The following is a 23733-nucleotide window of genomic DNA, read 5'->3' on the forward strand; positions in this document are numbered from 1 at the left end:
CACGGTGGGGGAAGCATGCTTAGCCTCCCCCACTATGATAATGGCACACTCCAGCTTGAAATTTCACATTCTTTGTTGGGTGAGGAGATGGGCATCTCCATTTCCTCGGCGCGGGGGGGTTGAAAGAGAGCGATTCACAACCACCCCCTATCTTATGTGGAAATGGTATAATCCCGTCATACGTACACCCCTTTACTTTTCCTCTTGTGGCGAAATGGTACAGTCCAAGCAACTCCTCGCCGCTCGATCTAACCTGTTCGCTCGAAACGCCCCGCCTCATCAGACTTCTCATTGGTCGCAGGTCGAACATCTCCACTTGCCATAGGCTGTGGAGATTGGAAGGGGCGGGGATGGTGCCCCCTCCCGCCGCCGCCCTCCCCCAGGCGGGCTCGGTTGCGTGGCGGGACTCGGGTCCGAGCTGAGGAGGCGACGGGAGGCGGCGGAAAATGGCGCTGACTCAGGGGACCAAGCGGAAAGTCTGCTACTACTACGACGGTGGGTCGGGGGGTTCTGGATTCGCGGACGGGCCGACGAGGGAGCCTCTGGACTGGGGAGGGGGCAGCGGAGGAGGAAGGCTGGCGGTGGGGTGGGGGAGGGGCAGGCTGCTTGCAGAGGGGGCTGCTCGCTATGGGGCGCGGAGGAGGCAAGTTATAGGGGGGCAGGGAGGAAAGCAGGGCCGGTGCAGCCTCCTGGTTTTTGGGGAGGAGGAAGGGAGGGGATGAAGGCGAGGTGGGAGTTGACGGGGGGCAGCGATGAAAGGAGCTAGCGAGGAGAGGAAACTTGAGTGAGGGTCTTGTAACCTGGGGGTGGGGAGGGGGGCGAGGGTCTTGGGAAGCGGGGACGGAGAGAGCCACAAGGGGGAACAGTTATGTATTTCATCCCTGGTTTTGCTCCAAAGGAGCTCCAGGCGGTGTAAACGCTCTCCTTACTGTCACAACAACCCTGCGAGGTAGGTTAGGCCGAGAGTAAGGATTGACTTGGCCCAAGGTCACCCACTGGGACTCGTGCCTGGCTCTCCCCAGTCCTAGGCCAGGCCAGCTGCACCGCACCAAGAATGAGGGGGTGATGGTGGCGGCGGTTCTGGAGAAGGGGAAGGAGGGAAGTGGACTCTTTAGGGGCATCAAATAGCGCTCAGCGTTTGCAGAGCAGGCGTCCGAATCACTTTTTGTTCACTCCTTGTGATTTTGGGCATCCTTATGCCAACTTTACACAGTAGGCCGGCATTGTCGGTCCCCTGGTCTTGCAGAAGGTGGGGCTGGAGGCGGCGAGATTGGGGGTGCCTTCCCTGAGGCCCAACTAGTGAGTTTGTGAGAAAGGCACTTGGGCTCCCCGACTTCTGCTCTAACCGACCCCAGCGCTGAGGAAGACTTGGGAGGGCAAGAGCAGGGAAATGTGAGTCTTGCTCAAGGAAGTTGGGTGCACAGGTTGTTGTGGGTGGAGTGAGACGGAAGGAATAGTGAACAAGGTTTTTGGGAAGATAGGAGAAGGTGGGTGTTGTGGGGGCAGAGAGGATGGCTCAGGAAGAAGGAACAGTGGTGATGTCTTGGGGTACGGGTGAAGATGGGGTGGGTGAAGATTTAGGGAGCATCAGGGAGGGCTCCAGGGAGAGAGGACTGTGGAGATGGCTTATGAGAGGGCAGTGGGCAGTGTTAGAAACTGAGATATGAAAGCTAGGAGCTAAATGGCACCTTAAACATAGGTTACTGACGCAACAATGGAATGTCTAGGCGCGCTTTTTTATAACAAAAATAAAGCTGAAAATAAAAAACTGCAGCTAAAATAATTATGTTCACTTTTCATGTGGTCTAATTCTTCCCCTGCCCACCCCCCTAATATTCTTAAGAGGGTCTCTTCTCCAGTCTTCAGAGAGTAGCTGGAAGTGGGGAGGCAGAAAAAGGTCCTTCTTTCCTTCCACTCTGCAGTTTTAATCTGAAATCTTAGGCGCAGTACTGTACCCAGAGCTCAGAAACTGCTCACGCTAATGAAATGCCCAGTCGCAAAATGCACCTAGAATAATGGGAGTTTCGAACACTGGCAGTGGGCTAATAGCAGGGAAGTCAGTCAAATAGGAAAACTGGATGGTGGGAAACAGGGAAAACCTGAGCTAGGTAGGACAGACTTGCAAATAAGCCCAGTAGAGTTATTGGTCTTCAGACATTTCCTTTAGCTTACATTCTCACACATATCTCCTTTAAGGCAAAAAAAGTATCATTTTCAAGTTTGCCAAAGGTTTCCTGTCCGGTTGCTTGGAGGTGGTCTCACTACTGGGTATTAAGTGGCTGTTTAAAAGCTTATGGGCAGGGGAAGATGTTCAGTGGGATTGGTGCAGGGGCGCCGACTTATAAAAAATATTGGGGGGGCCCATACCGGGGTCCTGCCCCGGGAAGTTTTCTAAGCGAATGATCAACGGGAGGTTGTCTCGCCTCGGCTTTCCCCCTTCTGGCCAGCGGCAGCGGATTCTCCCTTCCTGAGAAAGGGGGCGGCGCTGGCGGGCTGGGAGGGGCCCGGGTGGGCGGGCCATGGGCAGCCGCGCCAGCGTGAGCGAGGAGCGCCTCGGGGTTTCGCCGGCACTGCGAGCAGGTAGGAGCGGGGGGCGCCGGGGGCCGCGATGGCGGCGGAGCGCGAGAGGCGGTGGCGCGACGAGGGCCGGGCGGCAGCATCCCGGGCGGAGGCCGCGGAGGAGCGAGGCGAGGGCAGGCAGCCCCCAACCCCCGAGGGGACTCCCGGCCGCGGCTCCCCGGGCAGCCTAGATCTCGTCGCCGCTTCGCCGCCTCCGCCTGCTTTCGCGGGGAAGCAGTGCGCGAAACTAATAATTTTCTTAAATTATTGGGGGGGGCAGAGCCCCCCCAAACGAATTTTTGAGGGGGCTCGGGCCCCCTCAGGCCCCATGGAGTCGGCGCCTATGGTCATTGGTGAGAAATTAAGAGGGGGGGAATTAAGAGCTTTGCAGAGGGGGTTTTGTGGTGGGATGGGGGGAAATGAGAATTGTAGTGTTGAGATTGGTGCTTTGGGCAGGCAAGAAATGGACAGTTGGTATGGTCTGAGTTGTGGAAGAGGGGTAATTTTCAAAGTGCCTTGGAAGAGGAACTGGTGATATATCGGGGTTGATAGAAGTAGAAATCATACTGTTGATTGGGGAGGAAGCTCCTATGGAATGGACCTAGAACTGGTTACCCACTCACCACTTCTAAAAGCTCCTTCCAAACTTCAAGGCTGTTTCGCTCCCAGGGGACATTCAGGCCTTTGATTTCCTCCCCAAAGTCAGCAGCACATTATCTTGGATTTGTTGGTGGTGGTAAGAGTGCATTGTATCCTTATAGGATGTGGTGAATTCCACCAGGGTGCTTTCCCAGATGCTGGGGTATTTGCCTTCACACTCTGGCCAAATCTTACCCAGAGCAGTTTTCCTTCTACCTCCTTCTCTTGGCAGTGTTTCAGCAGGAGATGCTCCTGCTCTTGCCTGTTCTTTTCTAGGCTTATCTGTTTGCCACAGGCTTGGCTGTATCCACAACGTTTTGCTGCCTCTGAAGAACTCCTGTGTCCTGGTTTTTACACCAGTTTTAAGCACTTCATCTCTAGCTGAAGCTATTTCCTCACTTAGGATAGGGCAGATCTGGATCACTTGTTCCTCTCAACAGTATGCTTGACTCTTGGGGAAGATGGTTCCTGGGTGTGGGGGAAGAACCCTTCTTTGTGCAACAGTTTTGTTTTCTGGAAGTACATTGGCAAATAAAAAATGTGACTTATATTTGCATTTCCTTAAACACATACATATGCACTTTTTGGAACCCTATCTTTTGGAAAAGAAACTGGCTTAGATAATGCAGGCTTAAAATCTGCTTTCTTTGACAAAAATGAAATGAATGTTCACATACAGCAGCCTTCCCCCAACCTGGTGCCTGCCAGATGTGTTGGATAATGCAGGCGTGCCTCGGTTTAAGAACAGTTTTGGTTTAAGAACGGACTTCCGGAACGGATTAAGTTCGTAAACTAAGATGCCAGTGTATGTTTACTTTCCACAACTGAGCTCTGCTTTGACCTTGAATAGGTATCAACTAAGGGATTGGCTCTTCTGTATAGAATCTAGAAGGGACCTGCAACTAATCAGAAATGCCAAATTTTCCCTTGGTATCCGCTCTTGAGAACAGAGCATTTTAGAGCTAGTTATTTGACCAAACTCTCACCAGTGTCCTTAAGAAATGCCTTTATTGAGCTGCATTTCCACGTGATTCCCACTGCAGTTTTGGATGCCTGCTACGACAAGGTCCCATATGCAGACAAACTGTATTTGTGGTCAATCTCTGGTAGAAGACATCATTCATCATGGTTTGTGCTGCAGGAAGCTTTGGCACACTCTAAATTTTGAGCAACAAGAGGCCTCTGGACATGTACGTGCACACACATGTGTCCTGGCTATCAGAGTTTCTTTTCTCTGCACAATTCCCCTTTCTGGACACATCTTAAGCCCTGTCCCATCTTTATTCCCAGCTGCAGCAAACTCAAGCAGCATTGCTTGAGCAATCAGGCCATTGCTCCATATAGTGTGCTTTTGTCTGCAGACTGATAGCAGCTCCTTAGGAGAAGGGTGTATTTCTCAGCTTTACTGCTTGAGACCTTATTAATTGGATATGCTGGGGATTTAACTTTGGGCCATCTGTATGCAAAGTATTTGTTCTCTGCTATGATGCTCACATTCATTCCTTGTTAACATTCCTAAAGTTGTTTACATCATAATGTGCATTTCTTTTCTTCTTGTGTCTCAGGTGACATTGGAAACTATTACTATGGTCAAGGCCACCCTATGAAGCCCCACAGAATCAGGATGACTCACAATCTCCTTCTGAACTATGGCCTCTACAGAAAAATGGAAATCTATGTAAGTTTCTAACTACTTATTTAAAAATCCACAATTTGGGGACCAAGATGCTGCAGGCTCCAGGAGAGGAAATCATGGTCACCTTGCTCCTCTCCCCCATTTTTCTGCTGCTGCGCTGTGTTAAGGCATGGCTTGGTTTAGCATGTAATTCAGACCCAGACTTGTAGTTTAACTCTCTCCAGACTAACCACGAACTATGACAAAGGTTTATCTGAGAGAGCTATACCACAAACCCCAGATTCAGATAACACGCCAAGCCATGGCTTAGCACAGTGCAGCAGCAGAACATGTGTAGAAAAGCAAAGCAATCCTGATCTCTGCTCTAGGAGCCCAAATTCTTGCATATTTGTATTAAGCCATGGTTTGGCTTAGTGTAATGTGCAAACCAGGGCATAATAAGAAGGTGTCACAGACAAGAAACATTCTTAATACATCAGAACAAAAAACTGTTTCAGCTACCCTTATTAAAGGACATGGGGAAACAGAATAATCCACTTATTAACTAAACTCCCCCGAGTTATCACAAGCAAATGAAACTTCGCAAATAATAATGTGTGTTGGGAGGTGGACAGCCAATGACCCTTTGCTACAGCATGAGTGGCCCGGTGGGATGTAAACTTGCTGGGCTGGAAGTGGTTTGGGACCTGCAGCAATGGAGTTCTAGCAGTCTGATGCGACCTCTTAACTCACAAAAACAGGAATGGGAGGAAACTGATGAGGAACCAGACAGCAATAGGGTTAGAAGAAAAAAGCTGGAACAGCTGATGGGAAGCTGGGAATAGCATGTAAGACTCCCTTGCCATAGCAGGATTGGCTGCTGGCACTCCTACAGGAAAAGACAATTGGGCCCCACCCACTAGGTATGCCCAGTCAGGACTTTTATCCAGAGGCAGGCACAGTGAGATGAAGGGAGTACATTCTGGCTTATGATGAGGCCAGAATTCTCTCTCTGAATTCTGAAGGCACTCTGGCATACTTTTTGGCTTTCCATTAAAATAGTCTTGCAGACAAGTCCAAAAAGTTTTCTAGCCCACAGTTTTTATTCTCTCTCCTGCTAATGAATATCAGTAAGTGATTTGAGGCAAAATACAGACCCAACCATTCTTAATCTCACATATTGTACAGAAATTGATACCCGTTTTCCACAAGGCTGTTGGAGATTCCATTCCACCTTTTCTGTTCAGACATAGAACTGTTACGTGTCACATGTCTGTTTACATTCCAACACAGTTTGCTGGTGTAAGTGGAACTTCTGCTGTATTGCTTTTGCTTTTGACTCTCTCTCTGAGAAGATGACAAGGAGAGATGACATGTTTCTTTGTCCTAATTTACATTTAATAAACCCATAGTCATAGTATGTATCCACAGCCTCAAGCCTCTCCTGTTTGTGCAGTTTGCTCTGCTAAGTAAAGTGTGCCCATGTCAGCAGACCTGGGTCACTGATATATGTCGGAACCAGAGGTCGAGGGATATTCGCAGTGTGACGGCTGGAGGGAGACAATCCAGCTGGGTGCTAGCCAGCTGGCTGTTCAACCCCCAGATGCCGACAAAGGCAATCCTAACTCACGTGGCTGTTTACAGACCTGCCTTAAAAAATATACCATCAATTTGAACAACACACTGATGCTTAAGCTTATCAACGGTAGACATACAGGTCTGATTGTACCTGGATTGGTGAGCTCTCTGCTCTTTAGGTTTTCCTACACAGTCCTTTCCATCAGTTCCTTCATTCTACATTGTATGGTAGAAGTAGAAACTAGACCCTCCCATTGGGTTCTCACCTTTCCTGTACTGCGCAGACTCTTGAACAGAAATGCTGCTGGAAAGCATTATTGGTAGAGTCTGAACTATGTTAACATTTTGTTGCATTATTTAGGTGTTTCTTTTAACTGTGTCATTACAGCGACCCTATAAGGCTAGTGCTGAAGAAATGACCAAATACCACAGCGATGACTACATCAAATTTCTGCGGTCGATTCGCCCAGACAACATGTCTGAGTACAGCAAGCAAATGCAGCGATGTATGTTCTGAGTGTGATTATTTTATCTTTGCTGGTAGTTGGAGCTGAAAGGGAACTTTCTCCACACAGTAATCTTGTTTTTGAAAATATAAAAACTATGGGTATAGATAAGATATGAGCAGCAGAATTTGGTACCTGCAATAGTAAAATCACTTCGTGTTGTCATCAGCTTGTACTAAGCTTCCAGAAACCATTAGGGATAACACTGGCTTACCCTAGTAGGACAGTAGCTGTATTCATACAAAACAGTATAAAATAAGTACATCAAGCCTTGGGCTTGCATACTCCCTCCTCCTCTTTGCCCCCTTTATTTGTCCTCAACGTGAAGTTCAAGCTTTTAATATCTACCACCTCTGCACAAAGGGACGCGTATGGCGCTGTGGGTTAAACCACAGAGCCTAGAGCTTGCCGATCAGAAGGTCGGCGGTTCGAATCCCCGCGATGGGGTGAGCTCCCGTTGCTCAGTCCCTGCTCCTGCCAACCTAGCAGTTCGAAAGCACGTCAAAGTGCAAGTAGATAAATAGGTACCACTCTGGCAGGAAGGTAAACGGCATTTCCGTGCGCTGCTCTGGTTTGCCAGAAGTGGCTTAGTCATGCTGGCCACATGACCTGGAAGCTGTACGCCGGCTCCCTCAGCCAATAAAGCAAGATGAGCACTGCAACCCCAGAGTCGGTCACGAGTGGACCTAATGGTCAGGGGTCCCTTTACCTTTACCTTACCTCTGCACAAAGGGGTGGAGATGTAGGAGACTCAACGGAGAGGCTTATTCATGTAACAACAAACCATTGTTTATTAGGTTTGAAGTGTTCTGAGCTACATGAAGCACCTTAAATGCTGTATAGTTACTAGCTAGCAGAAAGTCCCTAGCACTGCCTGGAAAAGTAACCAATTTTAAAATGGATTTTTAAAAGGATAGTGTAATTTGTGAGTTTTGGGGCTCCAACCCAAGGAAATCTGTGGATCTGGCTATGAATCAGTTTGTGGGAGTGGGGAGAGAAAATGTTTAATTAGGGTTCATTTGGTCTGCCATCTTGATTCAACATGGTGTCTGCCTTCCAAACATAGGCAAAAACCACTTCCTCCACCTCAGGAACCCTCATGCTTTGTTTGGCACCAGTATGTCAAGAGGCATCTAGATTGGTGCAAGTTGGAAGTGCTCTGTCAATTTCGGCAAAGTCCTGCAAATCGGGTGGCAGTATCTTCAGAGGTGTCCAAATTGGAGTAGTTTACTAACATGAGTTTGACCAAACTGTGGGAGGCAGTGGAAGACAGGAGTGTCTTGTGTGCTCTGGTCCATGGGGTCACGAAGAGTCGGACACAACTAAATGACTAAACAACAACAACAAAGACCTGTCACACCAAAAATCGGTCAAAGTCACATCAAAGTGAAGCTTTAGTTCACCATCTTGTTTCAGAATGGCACCCAGTGTCCAAACATTAACAAAGACTGGCTCCACCACCTCATAAATCCTCATGCCAAGCTTGGCAACAAAATCTTGAGAGGAAGCCAAACCTATAGAGAGCAGATGGACAAACAGATAATCCACTTTCCAAAGTACCGGTATATATAGTAGATTTAAGCTCCCTCTTTCAGTTCCATGTGACTCCAGCAGGTGGCGAGTTACTCTAGCGTTGATTCCCACCCTTCTGGAATGCGTTTGTGTTCTGTGCCAAGGGACAGCTTTTACAAATACAAGCTCTTGTCTTGAGTAGCCAACAGGTTGATATACTTTCTCCGCAAGCACCCCATTTCAGTGCATCTGCTCTCTAGTTGTGCTACATGTTTGGATTAACATGGGCAGGTTTGAAGGGGAAATATTGTCCACCCAGTTTACAGTTTTGTGACTTTCTGCCAGGTTCCCACTTTGCCTCTCCTCTTCATCCACCCTTCAGATAGGTTAAAGTACTGTTGTTGTCTCAGGGAGAAGTTGTTTCAGAGTTCTGATAGCTCTTTCTCCAGTCTGTTAAGGCCCTTAAGTTAAATCTTGTCTCCTCAATGTTTTCTTTTTTCTTTCTTTATTCAAGTCAATGTTGGAGAAGACTGTCCTGTGTTTGATGGCTTGTTTGAATTTTGTCAGCTTTCTACAGGAGGGTCAGTTGGTAAGTAACAGCTACCGTATTTTTCGCCCTATAGGGCGCACTGGCCCATAGGACGCACTTATTTTTTTGGGGGGAGGGAATAAAGGGGAACCCCCCCCAGCCCCAAAGAGCAAAGAAGCCATGACAGCGAGTGGGATGGATCCCGCTCGCTGTCCTGGCTTCCCTTTTAGCCTCGGGGCTGGGGGTCCGGGAGCGAAGGCGAGGTTGCGCAACCTCGCCATCGCTCCCGGAGCTTGCGGGGCTGGGGGCAAGGGAAGCCCGAGCTTACCCTGACCCCAGCCCCCAGAACGGGTCCGAGAGCGATGGCGAAGGTGTGCGCAGCTTCCCCATCGCTCTCGGAGCTTGCGGGGCTGGGGGCGGGGGAAGCCCAAGCTTACCCTGACCCCAGCCCCCAGAACGGTCCGAGAGCGATGGCGAAGGTGCGCGCAGCTTCGCCATCGCTCCCAGAGCTTGCCGGGCTGGGGGGATAGCTTCCTGAAGCCTGGAGAGCGAGAGGGGTCGGTGCGCACCAACCCCTCTCGCTCTCCAGGCTTCAGCGAAAGCCTGCATTCGCCCCATAGGACGCACACACATTTCCCCTTCATTTTTGGAGGGGAAAAGGTGCGTCCTATAGGGCGAAAAATACGGTATTTTTATTTTTATTTTTTAAAAAGGATGAATAAACTGTAGCTTGAAGTGTGAAGAATATATCTCTAACGAGGTCTTAAATGTTGCTTAATTAAAGGGGCAACCCTGTGCATGTTTACTTGGAAGTTAGACTGTATTTGGTGGGGCTTATTCCTAAATGAGTGAAAATAGAATTGCAGTCTATTCTTATGTCTTGTTTCTGTTCTCCTTACGCCTGAAACTTTGGGAAAATTGGGATTCGAAAACAATGGAACGTGCACTCCACAACCTGAGTTCTGATAATTTTGTTGGCAAGTGTGTTTACTATTAGGTTTATTTAGTAATCATCCTATAACTTGGTTTTCCAGGTGATGCAGTTAATTTAAGTTTTGAAAAGAAAGCCACATGGAATACCACAATCGAATCAATACATACATATATAAGCAGCATGGAGACTAAATCTCTGTGCAGCTTTTTTTCAATCCGGGGGCACCACCCCTGAGGTTGCCATCTCCCTTGTAGATTGAGGGGAAACCTGGCAAAGGATTGTTTATAAGCAATTCTGCATTCAGTTGTAAAGTTTGAGTGTCCTCTGCAAAGTTTTAGGGTTCCTGCTGTACGATTCTTTGCTATCTGGTTGTGTCATTGGTCTGAAATTCTCTCTACAGCCAGTGCAGTGAAGCTGAACAAGCAGCAGACAGACATTGCTGTGAACTGGGCAGGAGGCTTGCATCACGCCAAGAAGTCTGAAGCCTCAGGCTTCTGTTATGTCAATGACATCGTTCTGGCCATCTTGGAGTTGCTAAAGTATGTACAACAATTTACCCCTGAAGCTCTCAGAAACAATAGTCTCAGATCTTGCAGAGATGATAACAGCTCCTCCACTATAAGTTTTACTGCGTTTTACTACTGATTTTTATATGATTATATTATAATACCTCTCTGAATTTGTCATTCTGAAATGAAAATATCTTCTTGGACTGTACTGCTTCAAACTGCAAGTGGAGAATTGCTTGATTAATCCAATTCAAAAATAGTTTAACACAAGGAAAGCTAGCTAGATATTGGGTGAAAACCTCCAGTTTAGCCTTATTTCCAGCATACTGGTTTTATATGCACAGGGATTTCTTTTTCCAGGGGGAAATGTTCAGCTGCTTGAGTTCTTGTCCCTGAGGTGGCCCAGGCAGTACAGCTAGTGACTATTTTGCACAGGGGTTATTTTCCAGACCCCCGTGCATGTCAGCAGAACCCACGTAAGCCCCCCCACCCCTTTTGTGACATTTTTGGGTCACTTCTGGTTTGGCAAAATGCGCACATGCGCAGTCACACACATATCAAACACGCCTAAAATGTTCTCTGCCTCTAGTCCATTGATGCTCCTCAGTCTTCCATTTTCATGACTGTCCCTTGTGCAATCGACTGTATAACCGATACAGCAGTTTTTAACTCTTTTTTTCCTAGTCTGTATTTCTTGTGAGCAAAGTCAGGGTAAAGAACTTCATATGTACACTTATGGGATCTGACCTGTAATCAGGAAAGATAGTTGGAGATTGTGTCAAAGAAAGCTCAATGAAACTGTTTTGGCAAGGAGATTCAAGGCAGGCAAAAGAAAATTGCTTCTTCACCCAAGACATAACAATTGTAGGGAATTTGTTGCCACAATTTATGGTGGTAGCCCCTAATCCAGATGGGTTCTAAAGGAGATTCGAGTGACAAATTCATGCAGGATAAATTTGTCAGCAGCCACTAGTGTTGATAGCTGTATGGCACGTTTCAGTTCAGATGCAGCATGCTAATACAGGGGTTGGCAAGGTTTACCGGCCATGGGCCAGATCACTCCCGTGGAGATCATCCGTGGGCCGGACTGGTGCAGCGCGATGCCTGAAATCGTGTCTGTGCATGTCCACAGCACCGGAAATCGCTTCTGCACATGCCCAGACGCCGAAAATCGCACCTGCACAGAAGGTCTCCAGTGGTTCATATTAATCTGAGAACCTCAGAGTCCCAGAGAATTTCAAGCAGCGATTTTCGGTGTCTGGACATGCGCAGACATGATTTCCAGTGCCGCCCAGCGAGTCACCATGCTGGTTTAGCGTAGTGCGCGGAGGACTTGCTGAGCGGGTGGCTCATAGGCTGGAAAACGGTCTTCGTGGGCCGCATCAGGCCCATGGGCCACACGTTGCCGACCCCTGCGCTAATACCTTACATCCTACAACAAGTAAAGAAGCTGATACGGGGGTATCAGGCTAGTGGGATGATTTCCAAACAGTGCTCCAAGGAACCTTGGGGGCTCCTGGAATTTTATTGAGGGTTCCTTTATGGGAAGATGGGTCCCTGCATACAGGTTTCTGTGGCTAACCAACAGCTTTATGCTCCGTTTCCCTTCTTCCCTGTCATGGGCAGGTAAGTGGTTTTGGGCGTTGTAATGCCAGTCTGACAGCCCCTTTCCAATCCCAGGTACCACCAGAGAGTGTTGTATGTCGACATAGACATTCACCATGGCGACGGTGTGGAGGAGGCCTTCTACACTACAGACCGTGTCATGACGGCATCTTTCCATAAGTATGGCGAATACTTCCCAGGAACGGGGGACCTACGGGTGAGAACGGAGGCTGCAGCAGCACCTCCCTTGGAAGGCTGGCTGAAACAGCAAGGTTCCCCTGTGACAACTCCCAGGCCCTTTGATGAAGAGAGCAGCTTTGTTCATGAGCTTCTCCCGTTCTAAAACTAATGCATAATGTTCACCAGGCACTCACAGTATTAGTTGCCTCCCCTTGAAAATATCTACAAGCAGGGGGCTGTATTTTTCATGCTATTGTGATTGCAGCAAGAAAGCTGGCCACAGAATTCTGAATCCAGAGGATTGCCTCTCTCTCCCACCGTACCCAATCTCTAAAACTGTGTTTTTAGCCCTTTACATATGAGGGAAAGCTTTTTTTTTTTTTACCAGTATTCCTGGTAAAATCTCAAACTGGAAGGAGTGTGGCCAGTATCATGTGATCAAGTGGTGGGACTTTGCTCTTCTGTAGGTCCTTTTCCCTCATCTGAAGCCTGCGGACATAGAACAGATTACCACAAAGTAAGCTAGCTTGCATATTTGTTAAATCTGTGTATTTTAATCAGGTAAAAGAGTGGGGTTCCACTAACCTCTCCCCAGCTCTGTTTTATTGAATACTGATACAAAATATACCTAGCCTTGCCTTTTCTAAATTGCTGTGTTCAGATTTGTTGCAGAGAGGCAGGTCTGAATGAGATGTTGGCAGTTTGTGGACAAGGTCTTCTCAGTTGCCCTCTTAAATTTGGAAAAGCAGGACATGCTAGCCCTTGGGTGTCCTATGCAAATTGAGGAGAGCAGTGCTGTGAGGGCAGTGAGACCTCCAAAGGCCAAGAGACACAGCCCAGGTTATTTCACAGTGTCTCATTCCCTTTACCCTCTAGGACATTGGTGCAGGCAAAGGAAAATATTACGCAGTCAACTACCCCCTCCGGGATGGGATAGATGATGAGTCCTATGAAGCCATCTTTAAGCCAGTAAGTTTCCCTTTCTGGAATGTTCCTTGTGGTGGGATATTCTTCCTTAGTGTTCCACATTTCTGCTCACTAAGGCAAGGGTGATGTCTCCCAATCTGCTCTTCTAGCTTAGAGATGAGGTGGGTGGGATCCTTCTTCCATTGTGCTGAGCTCCAGAGGGGGACTAGAGAGAATGGCTGTGGTTTGGAGCTAGTGGGGGCAGTAGATTATTTCCTGACTTCTTGCAGGAATGCATCACAAAAAGTAAGGAATTAGGACTGCAATCTTCTGCCCACATACATACTTGGAATAAGCCTACTTGAATGCAGTGGGACTGACTTCCTAGTAAACATACGAGCTTGCACTGAAGGGGAGGGGTTCTGATAATCAAAATGTGTGTGCACTTATGTGCTTGCTGCAGGTCCATCCTGCTCAGGTATGCATCTGGACTCTCTCTCTTCTTTGACCAGGTGATGTCCAAAGTGATGGAGACATTCCAGCCTAGTGCTGTTGCATTGCAGTGTGGCTCAGATTCCTTATCGGGGGACAGGCTGGGTTGCTTTAATTTGACCATTAAAGGTAAGCAGGCTTATTCAGGACCTGCCTTGCTCCTCCATGTGATCTAAAGAGGCCCTATTGAGGAGATCTGTCTTAAAAGTGGCTTATTGGGTTGCTTCTGCTGTTGGGCACACGTAGTTGGACAGTTCATTATTGTGCGGAAGCTCTCCACCCCTCTCTCAGCAACCCAACACCCTTCTTCCCTTCTCTGCTTCTCTCAGGTCATGCCAAGTGTGTGGAATTCATCAAGAGCTTTAACTTGCCCATGCTGATGCTCGGAGGGGGCGGCTACACCATCCGCAACGTGGCCAGGTGCTGGACCTATGAGACTGCTGTAGCTTTGAATACAGATATTCCAAATGGTAAAGTCACCTGCCTTTTGATTTCTAGAATACCTTTAAAAGATTCTTGTGATGTTGAGCTCTCTAGAAATGGACTTTGAGGGGAGCCAGGCCTGCATGCAGCCTAGTTAGACATGAGGAGGAGTTGGGCTTTACATGGGATTTATAGCAACGAAACTGGCAACCTTTCTTAGGGCTAGAAGAAGGTCTCCAGTGGTTCATATTAATCTGAGAACCTCAGAGTCCCAGAGAATTTCAAGCAGTGTAATGTGATAGGAATTTTGCATTGCAGCTGTGTGCATTTGGGGTAGAGTAAACGCCACCCCTCCAAACAAGCCATATCTGCATCCTAAACAAATTATGCAGATTAAATGTTTTTGCATGCATTTTCTTTCACTGCTAAAATGGTGGCAGCGTCGTGGAAATGTGAAGAGTCTTCCTTGACAGAAGCATTTTCTGCCCCCTTCTTCATTTGTACCTGCCTTTTCTTACAGCCAGTATTTGAATTGCCTTGATGCAGACCCAGTAACATTCTGTTTGCTTTTTTTTAAAAAAAACTTTCTGCAGAGCTTCCATACAACGATTATTTTGAATATTTTGGGCCGGACTTCAAGCTCCACATCAGCCCTTCCAACATGACCAACCAAAACACCAATGAATATCTGGAGAAGATTAAGTAAGTTTGCCTTGCTTGTCTCACGAGTGAGGCTAGTCACTTCTGCTCTCTGTGTTTTTGTTTTTGTTTTTCTCGTTGTCCCTTTCTGATGGCTCTCTGGTGGGCCCTTTGTGATTGCTTGGCCACAGGCAACGTCTCTTTGAGAACTTGCGAATGCTTCCCCATGCTCCTGGAGTCCAGATGCAGCCGATCCCAGAGGATGCCGTCCCAGAGGACAGTGGAGATGAAGATGAAGAGGATCCTGACAAGCGGATTTCCAGTGAGTGCTTTGGGGCTGTGGAGATTGCTTGCTGCCTTGGATCATGCATAGGCGGGTGCACACTTTGGGTAGTTAGAGCAGGGGAAATGTGCAACCTTTAGCAGGATAACAGTAGAGGAACCAGTCCCTTTTCCGGTCAGTGGGGACCGTCCTGCCTTAGATATGCAGCCCCAGCCAAGGAGCAATTGCCACCTCTGGCTCTTTGTAGGACCCATAATGTGGCTTAGGATTGTCTTTCCCCTCCGTGTTTCATTATTACAATTTGTAATCTCAGAGCCAGGATTGGCTGACCTGGAAAGAGTGGTGGTCCACCAAATATCCAATAACATTGTGTGCTTCGAACAGTGGAACTTTGCTTTTGTCTCTGTATGTGTGTGCACTTTCCATCTATAGTTTTTCAGTTACTCCTGAAGGCTCCCCTGCCTGAAACCAAAAGCCTGGTGCCTCTGATACAGCCTTTTCTTTTCTTCTCCCTCCAGTCCGCTCATCAGACAAGAGAATAGCTTGTGATGAGGAATTCTCTGACTCTGAAGACGAAGGGGAAGGTGGGCGCAAAAACGTCGCCAATTTCAAGAAGGCCAAACGGGCAAAAATGGAAGAAGAGGAGAAGGAGGAGGAGAAGAAAGGAGGTGGGGAAAGCCGCAGCTTAACAGCTACTGACTGACATTTTTACTGTTTTTCAGGGTTCAGTCCCCTTCTGCTGAAACCACTGGATATGCTTTTGAAAAATAATTATAGCTGGTTCTTACATGTGGCCTGGGACGCGGGTGGCGCTGTGGGTAAAACCTCAGCGCCTAGGACTTGCCGATCGCATGGCCGGCGGTTCGAATCCCCATGGCGGGGTGCGCTCCCGTTGTTCGGTCCCAGCGCCTGCCAACCTAGCAGTTCGAAAGCACCCCAGGGGGAAGTAGATAAATAGGGACCGCTTACTAGCAGGAAGGTAAACGCCGTTCCATGTGCTGCGCTGGCTCGCCAGATGCAGCTTGTCATGCTGGCCACGTGACCCGGAAGTGTCTGCGGACAGCGCTGGCTCTCGGCCTATAGAGTGAGATGAGCGCACAACCCTAGAGTCTGTCAAGACTGGCCCGTAAGGGCAGGGGTACCTTTACCTTTACTTTTTTACATGTGGCAGTCTCACGTCCAAGGAGCTGCTCAAGTCCGTACCTGCTTTGCTCAGTAATGTTGCAGCACCAGGTACCCCCAGACCACCTGTTGAGTACCTATAAAGTAGTGTTAAGTGCTTCTGAGCATGTGCAGAGTGTGTTTCTCTTGCCTCTGAGTAGCTGCCGACCAGCCTATCTTGCATTTTAAGAGATTCTATGTGCGGTCTTGTCTGGCTTTAGAAAGGAACCACTGTAGGCAGCAAATGGTGGTATGGATGTGACCCTCTTTTTCTGAGCAGCACCCTGTTCTTCAAGACCCCAGCCTTTGGGAGGGGGCGCTCCCAGCATTCCCAAGTATGGAATGCCTATCTTTCTTTTGCATTGCTTTCTTTTGGTGGCAGCAAGATAACTGCATTTGACAGCGTAGCTGGCTGCAGATTTCATAAGTAACCATCTGCCTGCAGGAGCATATCTGCTGGTTCTGTGTTCCCAGGGAAACAGCAAGCTTAATGGTGGCTGCTTTGTAATTTGAAAGTTTTACCCCTGTCATGTTGGAGAAGTGACAATTCCCAACTTTAGAAACAAAACAATCCATTATTGGAGTCACTAGAACTTTGAAAATCTGTATATGACCCTTTGAAGGATTAATTAATTAATTTCTATTCCCATCTTCAGATCCCTGTGGTGTAATATGTATATATAAAATCCAAATGTTACATTGTTTAAGCCTTGGGGAAAGAGGAATGTTTTTGTCTGCCTCCCAAAAGCCAAGAGGAGAGGGGGCTTCCTTGGGCGCAGGGAGTTGCAGATAATGAAGAAGAGGTGACCACAAAAAAGCCAGCTTCTCCTGTGCCTGGACCTCTGGAGCCCGAGACCAGGCATAGCAAACTCGGCCTTCCAGATGTTTTGAGACTACAGTTCCCATCATCCCTGACCACTGGTCCTGTTAGCTAGGGATGATGGGAGTTGTAGTCTCAAAACGTCTGGAGGGCCGAGTTTGCCTATGCCTGCCAATACACTCCGAGCAGAGCCCCAGCCAAAGACCTACAGCATCCATATGGGAGAAGCCATGTCCAATGGGTAGGGTATGGGGGGCAGGTTAGAAATTGTAAGATTAGGCAGCTTAATTTACTTTAATTAATTTGCACAATTTGCTCTGATTTTTACCACCACATCCCACTCCCAGTGTTACGAAATGTTCAATCACCTTTCTGACTTGTGAGATTTCAGCAGGCCTTGTGCACACACTTCCAAGCATATGTCCACAGGCCTTGAAACTTGTTCCTGCTGCTGTTATTAATTATACAAAAGCTGAGTTTGCAAAAATCCGAATTACCTTTCTTGTGGAAACTGGCCTATTTTTAACAGATTGATAGTGCTGTGTTTTTGCTTCTTTTCCATTGTGTTTTTATGTTGTGTAAACTGCCTTGGGTGGGCTCTGCCCCAAATGTTGAGCCCTCTCAAAAGAATCATTTTATAAATAACAATATTAATAAATGTAGAGCTCTTGGGGAGGTTAGGAGGAGGATGGGCATAGTGAGAGGCAACAGGGCATACATTTCAGAGAGAAAACTAATACAAGAATATTAGGGCAGGCTAAAGGCCGGAGTTTGTGTCCAAGAATCATTTCTGCACCTATTTATATAACTGCATGCCATGATCTCTTACAGAAGTGAAAGAGGAAGAGAAGGCAAAAGAGGACACGACAGAGCCCAAAGGGTGAGACCCCTTTCCCCTCGTTTAAATGGTGTTGCTGCTTGTTATGTTTGGAAAGTGAAGCTCTTTTGGTTCAACTCTTGAGCCTCCCAAGTGCGCATAAATCTTCATAACCAGGTACCTTGCTGTTTGAGCAAACCATCTAGCTGTGTGCATGAGCAGCTCCTTGCCTCATGGCAAAGCCATGCACACATAGAGGCAGCCGTACCATGAAATAAGGTGAGGCTGTCTCTTCAGGCGGTAGATTTTGGAACCTTTTTAAGAGCGACACAGGAGGAGATGGATGGGCCATTGAAAGGAAAGAGGACCAGTGTAAGAGCATAGGAGCTAAACCTTTTGAGGATGGTGTGAGAGTTCAGGTTTGTTAGGCTTCTCAGTTTAACATTTGTAACCTTTGGTACCTGTTAACACACTGCTTCTTCCTTGCCTTTATCCCACAGCATAAAGGAAGAGACAAAATCGACCTAAGAAGCTGGCAGACGGGTAACCCCTCAGTCCCCTGGTTCCCTGGATTGGCCTCTCGGGTACCTTCCCATTCCACAAGATTTGTATTTTATATAAGTTTCTGTAGATATTTCTATATAAATATTTTAGGGACTTGAGACGCAGGTGGATTTCCTTGCTGCGATTCCCTGGGGGTGAGGAATCTGCTTGGTACACAGTCCTACTCGGCCTCAGGGGTACAGCTTGAGTGGAACCCTTATTCTTGCGTTCCTGCTGCCGCCTCGTTGGGGACATGTGTGTGTTTGTTTTTTCATTTTTCAAAAAACTTTAAAGTCTCCCTTTCTCCTGCACCTTCTCTTCTTTTGAAACTATGGTCTCCCCTTGGAGAAACATATGCTCTGGGGCTTTGGGTTTTTGTCTTTTGTTGTTTTCCTTGAATAGTTTTTTGAGGTATGGATACAGCCATAAAACTTTGGGAGGCTTTTTTGGGGGGGGTGGCGGGGGGGATTGAAGCTTCAAGTTTCAAGCAGCACCCATGAAAGAATCGACTCCGTTCTGGGTAACCACAAATTGATGCTGCTCCTCAGCATCCCAGAGGCGCAAGTTAATGGGTGGAGGGGTAGTTGCAGTCAGCACCTCCAAGGAACAGGGAGTCCTCTAGGGCATGGCGGAAGTGTCAGTGGAAGTGCTTATTAATGTGAAGTCTCCTCATGCTGTGGAGAGGAATATGCATTTTCTCCACAGAGGACAGTGCAGGAGTGAAGGTTCCTCTGTTCTGCATCAAACGCTCCTCACTGTGAACTTAGCACACATGGTGCTCACTTGTCTAATCCTCTTTTGTCCTGTCATGGCCTTACCCTCAGAATCTGTTCCAAAACCTATAGCTGGCATGTGCAGAAACTAGCCAGTGATTCATAAGGGCATCTTTTTTTAAAAGGCCTCTTAAATATCACCATATTCTAGGAGAAAAGTTCTAGGGGTGGTTTTGGTTACACACGCCAGCCAAGTGCAAGTGGTGGGGGTGGAATTTTTCAGTGGGTTGTGGGATTGGATTGGAAGGGGGAGCATCCTTCCAAAGAGCGCCACCGTAAGGGGTCAATCTCAACGATGCTGCTAATTTAGCCATGTCACTCTTGGGGCAGAGGGTGGGGTGGGTTGGGGGGCAGGGAGAGAAAGGTTTTTATTTTTTTAAGCCTCTGGTTTAGCTGTTTTTTAGTCTCTGGGATGCAAGATCCATGCAGCTCTTCGATACTCGTATTGGTGAAATGAAAGATCATTGTATTTGTCTTTTGGGGGCAGGGCAGGGAAGATATATATATTGTGGTTGTTTTTTTTAAAAAGAACTTTTTATTTTCATTTTTTTGAAGAAAAAGCTTTGTAATAAAATTGGTCTGTTTCTCGGTTTTGGGTAGTGAATTATTTTCTGTGTATAGATGGAAAGAAACCAGTAGAGGCTTTCCTGCCACCTCATGATCTCAACAAAGCAGGGAGCAAGAAAACCTGGCCCTGTTGGCTACTATTGTGCCTTCTGCCAGCTTCAGCTGGTACATCCTTCCTGGTTATCTATGCCTTGGCAGTGTCCATTTTCAGCTAATCAACTGTTACATTTGAGTGGTTTTTGAAGGCTTCATGAAGTTGTTAGTACAGCCTCCAGGTTTTAGGCTATTAACCAGGCATTGCCAAGGTCAGCATATTTCACCAGGATTTATGAAGAGCTTTAAAGTGCCAGTTGTAGTGGTTTCTTTCTGGGAACAACTCAAGGTGGTGTTTTAACCAGTTTAGGATTCTGGAGAATCTCAAGGATGGTCTGTTCCTATATGAATCTGCCTATATAAGGCGATCTGCTAAAATCAGTACAGATCCAAGACAGTTTAGTGTTAGGGCTAACACTTTTAAAAGTCCAGCTGTGCCATCTATTATTCCTTGCTTCAACTTGCTGAATGGAGGCCCAGCCATGACTGAATCTCTTCTGTCTGCCCCCTAGGCAGGCAGGCCATGGAAGAAAAGATTTTGTCTGGAAAGCCTTCCTGTCTCCATTTGCCAAATACCAATGTTGTTGAGCACCAGTTTAAAAACTTTTGGAGCATCTTTTCCCTTTAGCTGCTTATGTGTGTATTTATGACTATATATATGATGTGAGCTGCTGTAGATGCCTGGTGAATTAGAATAAGGCGATGTGACATTTCAAGCAGGTGGTCTTTATTTTAGTAAAGCTTTTGACAAAGTCCCCCATGGTATTCTTGCAAAGAAGCTGATAAAATGTGGGCTGGACAAGGTAACTGTTAGGAGGGTTTGTAGCTGGACCAAACCGTAAGTGCTCACAAATGGTTCCTCCTCTTCCTGGAAGAAAGTGACAAGTGAGATGCTACAGAGTTCTGTCCTGGGCCTGTTGTCTTTATAAACAACTTAAAATAAATTGAGGGGATGCTCATCAAATTTGCCGATGACACCAAACTGCGAGGGATAGCTAGTGCCGCAGAAAATAATCTGAATACAAGATGACCTTAACAGATTGGAGAACTGGGCCCAAACAAAATGAATTTCAATACAGAAAAATTTAAGGCTCTATACTAATGTACTACTGGCAAGCCAGGTGTCCCCTGTGAAAAGGATCTATGGGTGAGTGGACCACAAACTTAACATGAATCAACAGTGTGATGCAGCAGCAAAAGAGAGAATGTTATTCTAGGCTGCATCAACAGAAGTATAGTGTCCAGATCAAAGCAAGTATTTATTTGATTTATTGAATTTATAATATTAAATTGCAAGTAATAATCCCGTTCTATTCAGCCTTGATCATACCACACCTGGAGCCCTGTGTCCAGTTTTGGGTGCCAGTTTTAAGGATATTGACAATCTGGGTTGTGTGCAGAGGGCAACCAAGACCATAAAGGGTCTGGAAACCAAGACACATGAGGAACGGTTGAAGGAGCTGGGTATGTTTAGCCTGGAAAAAGAGAAGACTGAGAGAGATGATAGCCATCTTCAAGTATCTAGAGTTGTCACATGGAGGATGGAGCCAGCTTGTTTTCTCCTGCTCTGGACGCTAGGACCCAAATCAATGGATTCAAGTTCCAACTAAACATCAGGAAGAACTTTGTGACAGTAAGAGCTGTTCAACAGTCAGTGCAAGATGTTGGTGGTGCTGGGTAGGTAACTGAAGGCCGTTAACATAATTAGCAGCTGAATCCCTTTTCAAAAGTTAACAGCAGGCATATGGACCTGCACAGCCTACCCACTCTCACCTTTTTCCAGGGGGAAAAGAACACCCATTCACACAAATAAGTTTCTCTCCTGCCCAACCCAATGAAAATAGAAGTATGGAAGCCCCAGTCTGAACCAGGACCAGCAGGGCAGAGGGTTTAAAAGGCTAGTCTCCAACCTACCCATACAGCCACACCATACCCTTCAAGTTTCTTTATAAAAAGTGTCATTTCTGCAGTTGTAAAATTTACGAGTGTTGTTTACTTGGACCATGTTTCTACAAACCTCACATCTTTACCTAAAAACATGCAAACTAGGATCAACCCAGAAGTCCCCTGGGCATCCACATGACTCTAGGAATGGAAGAAAAGTAGAAGTGACCATTCCACTATTTGGCCCGGCTGCTGGTATATGAAGGTAGACTCCCTCTGAACACGGATGCTCTAGGAGGTAGCATGGCTAGCAACTCTTCCTTGGCCAGTTCCAGATGCTTTGCTTTTTTCACATGTTTTGTAGTAGCCATCACCCGCATTGTGTGTGCAGTATGCACTCTAGAAGTGAATAGTTCATTCTAATTACAGCCTTCATCAAAGTGCCGGCTTTACTTGCCCTGGTCTGCAGGTTGGCCACACACTTCCTGTGCACTTTAAAAGCAGCAATCTGTTCCACGAAACAAAAGGGATGTTTTTCTGTATTCCTGCTAAACAGCTACAGACACCTGCACAAAAGTCATCTTCTAGATGTCCACCTGCCATGAATGTGCCATTTCGGACAAGGTAAGAGGTGAAGAACTCCACAGGCTGTTTAAATAGACAAGCACTTTCCCAGAACATACTACAGTGGTACTTTGGGTTACAGACGCTTCAGGTTACAGACTCCGCTAACCCAGAAATAATTCCTCGGGCTAAGAACTTTGCTTCAGGATGAGAACAGAAATCGTGCTCCGCCGGCACAGCAGCAGGGGAGGCCCCATTAGCTAAAGTGGTGCTTCAGGTTAAGTTTCAGGTTAAGAACCGACCTCCAGAACGAATTAAGTTCTTAACCAGAGGTACACTGTGTATATTAAAAATTCGGGGTTAATGATAGAATTGGAAGAGACCACGAGGGTTATCTAGTCCAACTCCTTGCAATACAGGAAACCGCATTCCCATGAGCTCTGGTTTCCATCAGTATTCCATTGCACCAGAAGCAGTTTAGCCATGTTGGCCACATGACCCAGAAAGCTGTCTTTGGACCAACGCCGGCTCCCTCAGCCTGAAAGTGAGATGAGCACCACACCCCATTAGTAACTGGACTTAACTGTCCAGGGGTCCTTTGCCTTACCTTAATACAGGAATCTTTTTGCCCAGCATGCGGCTTGAACCCATGTCCCTAAGATAAGAGTCTCATGTGTTGAGCTATGGTGGGGTGCACTGTTGGTATTCTCCCTTTCCAATATATGAGCAAACAAGATAATTCTCAGCCCTGCAAGTTATTGTATGACCCTGGGACTCTCCATTACTTTAGCTTATGTACTTTGCAGGTTGCAAAGGTCATGTAGAAATTTGAGGGGATGGGCATTGGAGAAGAGAAGAACTTGAACTGCTACATTAGATTACTAGAGGAACACACCAGTTAAACACCTCTAAGTACACTTTTGTGGCATTCTTGCATATGCAACAAGGCCACGAAACTAAAAGAAAAACAAAACTGAAGCAAATTAGAAGGGGGAAACAGCTGCATGAATAAGCCTCTCTCTCAAAAGGATATTAGAATTGGCAGTGTCCTCCATTTACTATATTTGACACACACCCTGTTTTTTTGATTTGAACAGGTTGGTTTTAGATCTCATTTCAAAACAAGCTGTTCCAAAAAAATTTTACATACTGCCCAGAAAGCAGGAATACAGTATACGTAGCCCCATAGCAAATCTGAAAAATATTAACAGCTGCAGTGGTTAATGAAATACACACAGCTATTGTGCTGTGAAGCTTGTTTAGTCTATTGCAACCCATTTTTAGGTAGTTTTTGTCACACCAAACAGCTATACAGTTAAGTACCCATCCAGTTTGCCGCCTTCACCTTAAGACTCTTGCTCTCCATCATACAGCAAAGGCAGCTGAAGCATTACAATGGCCGTTAAGAGACATCTCTGCCTGATCATGTAGGATGACTTAAAATGGCTGCCATGCTGACTACACAACATGGGTGATGCTGGCTTATAAAGAGTGCCTCCACCAGGCTGCTTCCCTCTTCCAGAGGAGCAAAGCTCTAATCATTCGTACTCAAGAGCAGGGTCCCCGAGAATGTAGGCAGAGGATAAATATCCAACCCCCCTT

At 46.9% G+C, this 23733-nt stretch overlaps 1 protein-coding gene across 1 annotated transcript; it reads left to right on the forward strand.

The window, feature by feature from the left end:
• Positions 1-272: 272 nt before the first annotated feature.
• HDAC1 (histone deacetylase 1) lies at positions 273-19614 on the forward strand. Its single transcript, XM_028739018.2, has 14 exons — positions 273-495; positions 4764-4876; positions 6780-6897; positions 8924-8998; positions 10273-10411; positions 12062-12203; positions 13043-13135; positions 13585-13693; positions 13894-14034; positions 14581-14689; positions 14818-14948; positions 15428-15577; positions 17722-17770; positions 18208-19614. Exons 1-14 carry the CDS (start codon positions 447-449, stop codon positions 18233-18235), a joined length of 1446 nt encoding a protein of 481 aa, XP_028594851.2. The 5' UTR covers positions 273-446; the 3' UTR covers positions 18236-19614.
• Positions 19615-23733: the final 4119 nt, after the last annotated feature.

The sequence above is a fragment of the Podarcis muralis genome, chromosome 7 (assembly GCF_964188315.1).
Source record: "Podarcis muralis chromosome 7, rPodMur119.hap1.1, whole genome shotgun sequence".
In the NCBI taxonomy this organism is placed as follows: Eukaryota; Metazoa; Chordata; class Lepidosauria; order Squamata; family Lacertidae; genus Podarcis; species Podarcis muralis.

Coding starts and splice junctions, on each gene's coding strand:
- HDAC1 (XM_028739018.2), top strand. CDS start 447: ATGGCGCTGACTCAGGGGACCAAGCGGAAAGTCTGCTACTACTACGAC. Junction 6,898..8,923: donor CAGCAAGCAAATGCAGCGAT/GTATGTTCTGAG, acceptor TCTTTATTCAAG/TCAATGTTGGAGAAGACTGT. Junction 13,136..13,584: donor ATGAAGCCATCTTTAAGCCA/GTAAGTTTCCCT, acceptor TTCTTTGACCAG/GTGATGTCCAAAGTGATGGA.